A 13,547-nucleotide genomic window follows, 5' to 3' on the forward strand; every position below is an offset into this window, starting at 1 on the left:
AAAAAAAAAAAGAAGCTAAACTAAATAAATAAAAGGGAGGAAGGAAGGAAAGCTTATATCCTGGAAATGCAAAATCACTAAAGGCTGTAACTGAGAAAAAGAAAAGCCAGGGGGGCTGTGTGTTTGGCATTAATGACCATTTTTAAAGAAAATTAAACATTTTACTCATGTTGTCGAAATAGCTTTCTCTTGATTCTCACTCCATGCAGGTTTTGGGGGAATAGCATTACTCTTCCCTTCTCTGAATATTGTTTTCTACCTTAACAAAGGACTTCATTTCAAACTGGTGATTCTCTAAAAAGGGATCAGATTTGTGAAATCAAGAGTAATCTGAATTTTAATCCAGAGTAACAAAACAAAGATTTTTAGTTCATTTACAGATTGGATGAAATCCCTAAATTGAAAGAAAACATTTAGCTACTGTAGATTTTTAGAAAGTCCAAGATCAATACTGGAAATTGACAGTCTCATTAGATGATTATATATAATGTAGGAAACAAAGCATTCAAATGTGGAATGATTTTTGGGACTCCATGAAAAGGAACCAAATCAGATTATTCTGAGTATGGCTATGATGGGAAGTAAATTTCTAAAAGAACTTCTGTTTTTTAAAAAAGAATATTCCTAAATAACAGAAATAACTCCTCTTCGGGCCAGTGCGGTTCTATCAGAATAAATGTGCACACAGGAGGACTATCCAGTTCCCAGCAGCTTTTCCCCAGGACCTCACTTTGTATTTTGGAACCTCTTCACTTAAGTCAGGCTAAAAACAAGTTCTTGTAACAGCTGTGCTATTTACATTGTTCCCTTAGTTGTGCTTTGCCCCGGTCTCTGAAAATAAAAGAACGAACACTACAGTAGCAGCTGAGGCTTTCAACTTGCCCCCACATTCCATCCCAAACTCATTCTCTCACCCTCTCCTCAGCCCTTTCAAAGCAGGTAAGTAATGCTGTGCAGCAGCTTCAGACAGAGCCCGACTTGTGTGAGGAGCTGTGCAATGTGAGAGCTGGGGATGCAGGATTGAAACGGAGCGCCAGGCACAGCCAAAGCCAGCTCAGCTCCCGTGCACATCCAGCCTGCCTCTGAGCGTGCCCTGCTTCCACAACTGAGCCACAAAGAGCATCATCACGGGGAAGGGATGGGGCACACCTTGCTTCCAAACACAACAAAACATCCTATTTCAGAGGAGACGAGTGCCTGTTTTCTTAGGATTGGTACCAGAAATAAAAGTAGGGTACATTCAGTTTGATTCCTATTAGAATCCTAGCTGAGAAACAATTCCTTCTGAGGAAACCATGCACCAATGCACTGACATCACTGTGATCTGTTCTATAAATATCAACGCTGCATCCATTTCAAAGATTGTTAAAAGACCATTTTTAGAGTATATTATTCCATTAGTTGAGTGATATCATTCTTCCAAGTACAACTGCATTGCAGGTTACAGTTTTGGCAACGTGCATAACTGGTGAAACTGTTGTGATAGGCACCACAAAATGTTAAAAGAAATGCAGAGGTGATGTTAGCATCTTTTAGAATTAAGATTGCTGTCCACACAATTCAGCTTACCAACAACAGCAAAAAGAGCCTTCTGTCAAAAATGCCGATTGTGATAAGGCACACACTTTTATTAATTATATTCATTGCTAAATTTAGGAGCCAGAGCTTCGTGTAATGAATTTCCTTATACAGAGGTTTTCAAGTCAATTGTTAGTTCCAATAACATTTGAGAATTCAGATTCTTCACCTAAGTATGAACATATGGAAATATACACAAGTAGATATTCTGTCTTGCAAAAGAAATAACATGGATGCATCATTCCCTTAAGGAATAATCTATATGTCAGAACTGCAATTGATTATATTTGTTCAGTACATACACATCTTCAATGTAAGAAAGATAAAAAAAATGCAAAAAGGTTAGAGGGTGCGAGTTTTGTGTATTTTCACCCTTCATTTTATATATCATTATTACTTTTACTAAGAGAAGACATCACTCATGTATCTTCAATCATAAGAATTGTTGAAAACCACTATCTACAAGTCTCTACACTAGCACTTGCATCACCTGGAGAATGATGGCATAGCAATAAAAAACTTCTAGGAAAATCTGAGTCAATGCAATCTAAACTCAGAAATAATTCACAGTACTCTTAGGATCATAAGCAACTGAACAATTTTTAAATTGCAATATGGGCCATTATTTTATGCTCTAATAAAAAAGTAACAACTCAACCTCACTCAATAAAGAATAAAACTGCTCTGTCTCTGAAATGAGTATCAAAGCATAGTTGATGAGTTTTCTAATTAAAAAGAAATACACAATCATCCAGCATTCCTCATTGATATGGGGAGAAAATCGTAAGCATTGCTGTAATTATGTGCTGGGTCACACAAAAGTCTTAGGCTGCACTATGAAACAGGCCAGCAAACTCAGGAAAGTGAGAACTCACTTGGGTGCTATTTCCTGCAGAAAGGAATGTGTTTCACAATGACGAGAGCTTTGGCTATTCTTAGGTATCTGTGTACACAAACTAGTAGTGCATTTATAACATATGTGTGTTTCCCCAAAAGGATAATAGATTCATGGTATCTTAGGTTGAATTTTGGGTGAAGCGAAGAAGTTTATTTAAAAATAGCTTTCAGTACAGTAAATCAGAAAAAAAATGAATCATATTGACTTCTTTATGAAACCAATACAAATAAGACAAATCTGAAGTTGGTCTATATTAAAACTATACTTGAGCATAGCTTTAAGATATTCCTTTGTTTTTCCTCCATTTTTGGCTTTTAAAATATGAATCCCCCCCCCCCCCCCCCGCCCCTGATGCTAACAAACCACAATGATCACTGAGACAAGCATAATTTGGATAGATTTGTTTTTGAAAGATAATCAGCAGAGAATATGTCTAGCAATATAATCAATACTTTTGCTATGTGCAGATTTTCCTGGAAAAATTAGCCAAAGATCTTATTCCAGATTTAGAAACTCAATTTTATAAGGAAAAGCAGAATTTAAAAAAAAAAAAAAAGGCAAGCTAAGAAGTACTCACCTCTTCACGTAATTTTATCAACTGCAACATGAATGCACAAAAATAAGATAAAAAGGGAAGAAATGGCAGGAAAGAAAGATCAGTTATGTGACAGGATACAGAATTAACATTGACAATTTATCTGTTTACATGTTTAGCATTTAAAAATCACAGACAAACACATTAAAAGAACCTAAACATAGACTACATGCAGAGTTTTTTGAACGAATAAAGATCACTTTCTCACACTGTCACATTCAACAAAGAGAATAGTGTGAAATTCTCTTTTAAAGTACATCTAAGACACCATCATGAAATAAAGGGGAACGACTTCATAGGAGTCTATATTATAAAGAAAGAAAACAAGTTTACTGTTCCTCTCTTCTAAGAATGTACCACTGAAAAGGTTTTGTATATACAAGTTTTCAGGATGTTTCTCGATTTTCAATCTTGACAACTGATTTCCAATTTTCCACAAATGAAAATGATTAAGAGTTAATGCTTTTGTCCCAATAAGTATTTAAAACAAACTATCATGTTAGTTAATATCATACCTGTACCTACCCTAGTAAAAAGATTGCATTAGGAGATGACATTATTTTAACTGAGAATGAAGCATGCTAGGATAGATAATATTTAGGATATGATATCAGAAAATATTTCACTATCCTTAAAAATAGTGTGTAAATTAGAGCTAATTTCTAGGTGTTTGTTTTGTTTCAGAGGCTACTGCAGTCACATGGCGTTTCAAAATGTTTTTTTGATGTTCCTTTATTTTTCGACCTTTTTCATTTTGTAAACTGGGCCATCTCAAAGCAATGAGCTCTCTGACTTCATTTGTACTGCAATCTGTTTTCACTAAAGACAGACCCCAAACCACTCTCTACTTGTTAGTAAATTGTCCTGTAACATTTTAATTCTCCTTTGTAGAAAATTTTTCTATTTGCCTTAAATATAACAATAAAATAAGTTGCTTAACTCTTTAGATACTAGAAAATGGATATACAATGTCTGACTCATTCTTTGTGTGTGTAGGTGTGTATGTTTGACAGTATTATACAACACAAATGTCATTGTATGGTTGAGATGAATGCCATAGCTTCTGCAATGAACAGAAACTGAAACCTGTGTTGTAAGAGACCATAAACCACATTCTAAGTCTGAAATGTGCATCCTCAGCAATTCAGGGCCACAACTGATATTTTTAAACATCCAAATATCTGTAACATCTGTTGTAACACTTGACATATGCAGGCCAATAAATTAAACTATTGCTTTGGGAGAAACGTGCTATGAATTGCTCACTATAAGTGTCTCTAAAAGTATCATGTTTACTATAGCCCGGATTTCTCAACGCTTAATGCTGTTTTTGTCTCCAATTCAAAGAAGGCAGCATACATTCCAGCCTATGCTGATATTTCATTTGTTATATGAAAAGTATTTCAAGTACAAAAGAATGAGTTTTCAGAATTGTTATGAAACTCTTATAAAATGGGTACAGAATTTATTACATAATGTCTCACAGTGCATTTAGTGAAAATGAAACTTTTAATGTCATCTTTTCAAAATATACAAGAAGCTGCCATTAGTTTTAATTAATAAGCTTGCTCACTCTCTCAGCAAACATCCGATGGGTATGAGTAAAGGCCCTCATCATTTTATGTGGAAAGTTACTATTCTTGCCCGGAAGAAGTAACATTTGAAACTCAAATATCTGGCCTATCATATATCGGAATCTTTCTCTTTGCTCTCCGAACATCATGGGAGAAAAAGGCAAACATTAATTCTCAGGAAGAGACGATCTGGGAATTGATCGCACAGCTATCTTTTCTTTCTGGGGGCACCATTCATCACTTGACTATGATACTTAAAGGGCCAAAGTTTAAAACTACTCCTCAGCAATGGAGACCATTTGGGGCATGCCACCCTGCCATAATCAATGAGTGTTTCAAATGCTCCCCATTTGTTGTTTCAATAGGTTCCAAACAAAAACCCGTTCTATCTTGTTTGTGCTGCATGGCTGCGTGCAGGCTCTGCACCGGATTTGTAGCTAAGCTAGGTAAGGGGAGGGGTTTTAATCTCTATCTTTTTTTTTTTTTAAGGGCTGAGAGTTTTCATTCAAGTAAACAAAAGATGGGCTATATTTGAAAATTAACAATGCTTAGACTAGACTGGAAGGAGTGATTTCTTATTTTATCGAGTTGCCAGCTCCATCAGAGGCCACATGAAAGTGTACCATGCCACCACGTTGAGTTATGATAATCAACATCTTTTTTTTTTTTTTTGAAACAAAGACGTGTTTTTTCCCTCCCTCAATGCAGAATTTGATACAAGAGGTAATCTGTTCCTTTGTGGGCTGAAAACAAAATCTGGTTTACGCTGGTTTGAACCAGTGGAATCTCTTGTGGGTAAGCCTTCTGCTGCCTGCGACTGAAATCAAACCTGCGCTGCGGAGCATGTGCGGCCCATGCGCGCCTCCGAGTGGGCGCCGCGCCACGTGACCCTGCAACTCCCCAATTTTTTTTAAAAAGCTGATAACGCGACTGGCGTCTCTGTCCGCATACAGATAACGAATAAATGCTGAACTCTATTAAACGCCCTTTACACATTATCGTGGGTCGAACACACAATTTTCTGAACTTATGATGACAGTCTATTTATTTGGCTATAAACCCTCAGCACGTAACGAACAGATTTGTGCCTGGTAATGATCTGTTCTGCCAGGGCTATATGAAATGATACCGACCTCCTTTAGATCTCGGGGAATTAAATTGACCGACTTCACCCCCTGCTCTGGGGCTGGAGTTTGACACACTTTATGCACAGCAAGCTCAAATCGGAACTTACGAGAACCTCGTATTAAAAAATTAAGCAATCCTATCTACTAACTATTGCTTTACCACCCAACTTCTGGCACGTTTGCAAATATCCTACTCTTTATAGATCTTTCTTTGAACCTTCTATTTAGGATTTACTCACATTTCATTTACTCAGGCTTATTCATTGATCGATATAATTTTGCATAAGGAAACTGAGAGACTATTAGGGTTCAAAGTATTGCTTGGAACATTTTATTTGCTCGGAACAATTTATATGCTCCATTACGACACTTAACTATGAAGAGGATTTAATTGTATAAGATGGCTTTTGTTTCTCTGTGTATGTTTTTTCCTTTTCTGAGAATGGTTTTTATTAAACTAAATCAAGATAACTATTAAGGTTTCCACGCTAAATACAACATTGTTGTATTTAAAAACTCAATTCTCTCAAGTTCTAAAATGTGGCTGTATGGGAAACATGACATTTTAAAAGAATAGAATGATAATGCCTGAGACAGCAATCCTTGGAAAGCTGATGACCCAACAATAGTACTCAAATGTGCAAAGTAGGTAATTTTGTCCCATCTTGTAAATCAGGGATGAACTATATTTGGATATATAAGAAATGGATAGAATCAGAAATAAATTTATACAAAACAATTAATTTGGGATTAAATGAAATTGTGTACTGTATGCGGGGCATTTCCAATCATGGTGGAAATGTTGATATATATATGTATATATATATATATGGAAATTAATATACTCTATAGTTAATTGGAAGACTATATTTATGTGTATAAACAGCCAGGTTTTAAATGCCTAAGGAAAAAAAACCATTATAAATGGCCAGAATGAGAAATAATAGGTATGGCATTCACATTTTTGTACATCACCACCAAAAAGTCACAATAGGGATGATATGTATACTGCATAAAAAATAACTAAACAGTCAGTGCTTAGATTATTTTACCTATTTTAACCATTGCTATGAATTCTTTATTATTTCTCATCGTTAATTAAAAAATTGAGATATATCCCAATTTCAATGAAACAAATATTGCTATTTTTGTCTCATTTTGTTTACTTCCAAGTTTTCTCTGTACATTGAAAGTTTATGATAAGCCAATAAGTTCTGAAAAAAGAAATGTTTCAAAAATTAACTGGAATATAAACTTATTTGTGGGCAGAAAATATTTTCTTATATAAGTGACAGATAAGCCCAGAAAAGACTACCTTCTCTGCTACTCAGCTACAAACACTAACATGAAGAGCCAACTTAAGATCCTTTCTTCCTGTAAGGAAAAGGCTTCTGTTTTAATTCCATCGTCTGAATGAATACAGATGCAGAATAAAGAGTTATTCTCAAGTGAGCATTCCTGTTAAGGATGTTTTAGTTGGAGGGATTTTAATTCTTGTATTAGGATAAAAGAACCTAAAACAAAATTTAATTTCTTCAGTATGATATGGAAATTGTTCTATACCTGGTAACTAAATATCCAAAAAGTTAAGTGTGGTCTCTTTGAACTTTCAAACCTAATTCAAATTTTAGACGGAAAAGTTCACATAAGTAATAATCTAACCGTTACATACCCATGACTATCATTTATCATACTCTATTTATGGAAGTGACAGGTCCTTATGACTAAACTTCAGGTTCTCCGAGCACTTTCAGAATGTGTAAGTTTGATTTATACAAGTCCATGGGAAAATCTCTGTGTAATCATTTTAAAGTGACAGGAATATAATTTGCAAAATTCAGAAAATATGAACTCAATCTATTTTTGTGGAATATTTTTCTTTAGGCATAAAAAATCATACCCATATGCACATAAGACAAATGTTTTAGGCACATAAAATGTCCATTAAGAGAAGTGAACATGCCTTTTAAAAAAAAGAGAGGGATTCCTGTCATATACTACAACATCCATTACAAGAAAGGAGTCTGAGTTAGACAGGGTACCCCTTCCTTTCCATTTCCTCTCTATTAGGCAGTAGTTTCAAATGAGAGGAAGATCTATAGCTTTTTAAAGAACTGACATGAGAACTACGCATTCACTTTTTTTGTAAAAAAAAGATAATGCTTTCTCTGCAGTAAAGATAGGAAATAAAATTATGATTCACTCAATCAAGAGGTATGAGCAACCTAAATCTCACTTAAAATAGGAAGAAAATATTTCTTTCTCATTCTTACATTATTTAATCTATTATGAGCAAAACCCTTTATCACATCACCCTTTTTGTTTGATGTGCTCTGTATAATTTTCCCCCTAAGTTATTCTTACATTTCAATCAGAAAAGCTGAAATTCCCAGTCAAATATTAAAATGTTTACATGTCTGAACTCACGCTGATAACATCCAAATAGGGGAGGGGGTGAGGTCTTTCCAAAAACAAACCATCAGCTCAGTGATCCTTCTTTCTTTTTTTGGGGTGGATGGATGGGGGCCTTAATCACATAAGCAACACTCCTGTTTATAGTATTAACATTACAGTAAATAGTAACATAGTTTCAGCACATGTAGAGCTATAATTTATGTGAAATGGTAAATACAATTATGCAATTTTACAATGTGTATCAATATATTATTTATGTTTTACAATCTTATTAAAATTTTGGTTTACTCAATGAATGATTTATGTTCATTTTTATTTAGGCAGAGCAGAGACCTTTATAACACTTGCCAAAGTAACGTTAATAAACACGCTCAGTTCTTGCTTCTGAAGTTCCCTGTCATTTATTTTCTTTAAAAGTGTCAAAGACAATCAGTCACTAGGTTTGTCTGAGACATTTTAAAAAATCAATCTCAGCACTGAGGTTCTTGAAACGCTATTTAAAAGTCATACGTTATCTATATGAATTAATGAAATCTGCAGTATTAATTCAGCGAAAGAAGTGGGACATTAATTGGACTCAGGACACTACTGTGTAACCCTATGAGAATTGACAGCCAAGTTACAGGCCCTTTTAAGAAATTGTACCTTACTTTTTGCTTGTGCAGATCTTAAATTGCAAAACGACTTTTCCCATTATTATTACTATTACTTTTATTATTTCACAGAGGCCACTACCTCTATATGCGTATCCAAGTTTCACACTGGTACTTACAATTTGCATTTTACTGAATGTATTTTTAAGAAGCGACACAATGGGAGACTGGGCTGCCCTGTTGAATTTTGAAAGCTTACTTTCATTTGTTTTGCTGCAAGTGTTGGTTTAATTATACTGCATTATTATCAAAGCTGCATTGTGTACTTTTTTATTCCTTTTACATGTGTTTGAGGTGAAGACCTTGGCTTTGTCTGCAAACAGTGTGTTTCAAGTTATTCCTTAAGTACTAAATAATAAAGAAAGGAGAAGAAAAGATTTTTTTAAAAGATAGCAGACAGTGATCCCAAGGTAAAGGGTTAAATGTAAGATCTCCAAGAAACATTTTGAAGTTGATTAAGACTCCAGCTTTGCATTAAACAGTATCACTTCCACATGAGTTGCCGCTAATGCTGTTACGGAGCAGCTTGAGAGCCCAGTGTGCCACTGACCTCCTTCACCCTCCAGCCACCCACCGGGCCTTGCTGATTAGCATTCTACCTGGCTCTCCGAGGAATTCCCGTCATCCCCCAGGAGCTCATTGCGCACTTCGTCACTGTAGGCGATCCGTGACCTTTTCTGTAAAACAAAACAAAAAGGGAGAGAGCGAGAGGAACGTTAGAAAGTAAAGGCTTCGAAGCATTATTGGTATCAAGGCTGATCATCTCAAACCTCGAGAGCCCCCTAATGGAAACCTATTTGCTAAAACCTGCAAACCAAAGTTGTGTAAAGTTCTTGAACTTGAGAAGTTTAATGTAAATTAGAAGGTTTTCAAATGCCAATAATGAAAGAAAACTGCACTGTGTAAGTACTCCATTAATAATCAAAATGGATCGGAACTGGTATGTTATTCCACACACAGTCATTCAAATAAGAACACCACGCTAAAGGAAATACAGCTACATAGCTGTATGTCTGCAAAACGCACCAGGCTGCAATGAAAACAACGAGAGTATATGGGGTTCTTTAACGGTGTGGCAGAAAATGGACTTTACAATTACAAGTCTTTTAAAATCTCTAATTCTAGGATAATATTATAACTGCATACATACACTGGGATGCTTGGGAAATCGTTCATCTATTATTTCATTATTGTGATGTTACTAACTAAAAAGAGATGAAATTTAAAAGTCCAACCTATTTTGGGACAATAATTTAAATGTCTCTAAGTCCTCTATAAGTAACTAAGGAAAAGTATGGGAGCGTGTGTGTGTGTGTGTGTGTGTGTGTGTGTGTGTGTGTCTATAAGTAACTAAGGAAAAGTATGGGAGCGTGTGTGTGTGTGTGTGTGTGTGTGTCTATAAGTAACTGAGGAAAAGTATGGGAGCGTGTGTGTGTGTGTGTGTGTCTATAAGTAACTGAGGAAAAGTATGGGAGCGTGTGTGTGTGTGTGTGTGTGTGTGTGTCTATAAGTAACTAAGGAAAAGTATGGGAGCGTGTGTGTGTGTGTGTGTGTGTGTGTGTGTTAAAACGAATTAAATTTCCCAATCCTTGTAAATAAAAGCAAGTAGGCTGTGAGTCAACTTTTCCCAGTCCCAGTAAATAAAGACAAGTGGGCCATGAGTCAAGGTTTCACACACAGAAATTCTGTTTTGCAAGAAGTCTACCTTTACCTGTAAAGCCAGAGGGACATGTCTGCAAGCAACTTCTAAATTACACACATTTGGAAAAGCTAAAGGCTCGGAAGATTAGTTGGGAAGCTGGAGTGCAGTGCTTAGATGCTGCTGGGCATCACTACTTCAGGCCCAGATGCAGATTTACGGGCGACTTGGCTGCCTTTTCTGCTTCTGAACTAACTGAGCAAACACAGTTGATTGGAAAACGGCAGTTGGAAAATGGCAGTCTTTTTCTCACTTCGGGTCTACAGTGGAGAACTTAAAGTTTCTCACCTGTCCAATTGTGATCCAAAAAGTTATTGCAGTTTGAAAGGACACTCCATAGTCGGTGAGCAGAAGTCCACAAGATTTTTAATTAGACTTTTAAACTAGGGAGTAACCCTGCTTTTGCCACATAGCGATCATAATATCTTAAACATAAATTCATAGAACTTAAAAGGATTTTTGACAAGAAAAACCAGTAGACTTTAAATCACTTTAAAGTTGGAGCCTTTCTCAATTGTGGTTGTTATCTGAACCATAAAACACAGAAAATTATTTCAGTGACTATTTTTCTGATTTCTCCCAAAAATGATACGTAAGAGAGAATTAAATTTATTACATAGAACAGAAGCCTTAGGGCATTAGGGCTTAACTCTCTGGCAGAACCCAGATGAAGGGCTGAATGGAGTATAAATAAAAAAATAAATAAATCTAGATACTCCTTTATTATTGGGGGGGGGGGGGGGTGCGGTGGAGCCAGTCTCATCATGTTCTAAAGGTAGCTTTGGTTAAACTGAAACTAGAACCCTGGGGTCTTGACATACAGCTCGGTGCTCATTCTATCACACAAAATTTCCTCACCAGTTTATTGCCCTGTGGATACACTCAGGTAAAAGATGCAAAGAAAATGCAAAATGTTTCGATACAAAGTAGATGATGGCATCCCATCCCTGCCCTGAGTCTCTACCCCAAGCTTGCCTTCCCTGCTACAAATGTCTAACTTATACCCTGGCAAATGCAGTCAGTCTGTAGGTAGAGAACTACAACCAGTGATGCTGCAGAGAGGACGAGGGAGAAAAATTAAGTCATTAGCCCGAGGTCAGTAATGGCATCTATATCAGACATCTCAACAATTCAGGAGTGACCCCCTCATTCACTTGTGAACATGCCAGACTTCTTACCACCACAGACAGCATATTCATGGACCCTGCTTCCCATACTGTATTTACGGAAGCTCCTATTAATTAGCTATTTCTATTAACGTCATACAGAATTGTGCAGAAAAATTAAGTTACAAGGACAGTATTCTAGTACTTCATGGCCTTACCACGGTAATTAGATCAAGCCGAACCTTTCTTTTGCCCATATGGAGATCCCCACTATGGTCGTTTCAAACTAGCTAAGCCAAAGTATTTTACAGCATTAAAGGAAATGAGAACCTTTAAACAGGCTGTGGTATCAGAGCTGCCTCTTTAATTATTCATTTCCTCACTATGGGGGACTAAAACGTTCCCCAGTATGCAAGAATTTCACATGGAGATTGTTTTTGTTTTTCCCCTTTCTCACCCAAATACCAACAAATTGGCATAGATTGTTCAATTACATTATATTCTTATTTTGATTTACTATACTTCAAACGTGGAACATTGCAAGCATGTATCCCTAAATATCTCATCTTGTTTTGGTTAGAATCCATTGCTTTTGAAAAGCAGCCATTAAGAGTGTACATGCTCAGCACCAAGGGGAGAAGCAAGGATTTATCCACAGTTGAAGGGTGGTCCTCCTATAGATGCCATTCACCACCGGGATGGTAGACACTGGTCATTCGGATGGCTTTCTGGATGTAATTAAGCAAATGATATGCTGAGTTTACAAAATATTCCCTGACAGGACTGGCTTTCCCTCGAGAATGAAAAGGTAACTCATTTCAAATGTCAGAAATAGTTCCTCATGAAAATGATACAACCAATGCTGGAAACGGAACACTTTACACTTGAGTATCATTTTATACTTAAAAAAAAAAATCAAGACCTGGTTTGATTAAGAATTATGGGGGCAGGAACCAGGTGGAGAGAGGCCATGGGGGGAAGAGGGAAAGACATCTGTAATACTCTCAACAATAAAGATAAAAAAATTATATTTAAATGCCAGGCACTGGTATTTTCTCCTAATTTTTCATGGTTTGAAATTTTAAGTGAGCTGATTGTAATCAACCATAATTTAGTCTGCAGGATCATCATTAAACTAAATGAATACCAAAAGAAAAAAAAAGGTAAAGTCCTCTGAGTGACAAACTGCTTATTTTATGGATATTTTTCCTCAAAAAAAAAATCAATAAATTATTTCACTTTTATGGAACTTTTAAAAACCACACTCTACCTTACTAACTACTATGTCATACTTTAATTTGGAAGATTCAAAGTTAATGAAACTGAAACATCTCCTGTAGCTTGATAAACTAACTGAAATAATTCTACTTTATTATCAACTGTATAAAATCTGTACTTTAGCCAAATGCAAGCATGAGAATTTGAGCTGGAAATGTCACACACTCAGCTACAGTTTGAAGGAACCCAATTCATAATGCATTTTATAAATAGTTAATGACTTCTATACATAAGCTAACCAGGCAAATCAAGAAATTGTCAACATTTTTAGTCTTAGTTGTCAGTTACTACTGACTACTGGTGCTTTATGTGTGGCTTCTGGAGAAGACAGAAGCTCTGTGCAGTTTGTAATCTATTGCAATTTTGGGGTCTGTACCGTAAGGGTGGAAAAGCTGCAGCTGACAATATTTGCCACACACACACACACACACACACACTCACACACACACTCACACAATGTTAAATACAAGAGCATTCCTCATTTTTAGTTGTGTTTGTGTAACTTATACACTTAGGTGAACTAGACACAATTGGAAGGAAAAATCTACACACCATAGATGAACTACAAAAAAAAATATGACAAGTTAACAACTGATTGTTATCCTTAAGTTAGATGCACTAAGT

At 36.0% G+C, this 13,547-nt stretch overlaps 1 protein-coding gene across 4 annotated transcripts in view; it reads right to left on the reverse strand.

Annotated features, from left to right (window-relative positions):
* Nucleotides 1–13,547, reverse strand: part of VTI1A (vesicle transport through interaction with t-SNAREs 1A) — a 313,936-nt gene that overhangs the window by 241,335 nt on the left and 59,054 nt on the right. For 2 of the 4 annotated variants that reach the window (XM_070432279.1, XM_070432281.1), the window contains exons 4-5: nt 9,440–9,517; nt 3,054–3,074 (exon numbers count right to left, since the gene is read on the reverse strand). In XM_070432279.1, the coding sequence (XP_070288380.1) occupies nt 3,054–3,074; nt 9,440–9,517 (99 nt within the window). The remainder of the gene's footprint in view (nt 1–3,053; nt 3,075–9,439; nt 9,518–13,547) is intronic. The other 2 variants (XM_070432280.1, XM_070432282.1) reach the window with 1 other exon arrangement.

This window comes from Myotis yumanensis, unplaced genomic scaffold (assembly GCF_028538775.1).
Source record: "Myotis yumanensis isolate MYYU_CA2020_CCGP unplaced genomic scaffold, mMyoYum1.0.hap1 SCAF_13, whole genome shotgun sequence".
NCBI classification, from domain to species: Eukaryota; Metazoa; Chordata; class Mammalia; order Chiroptera; family Vespertilionidae; genus Myotis; species Myotis yumanensis.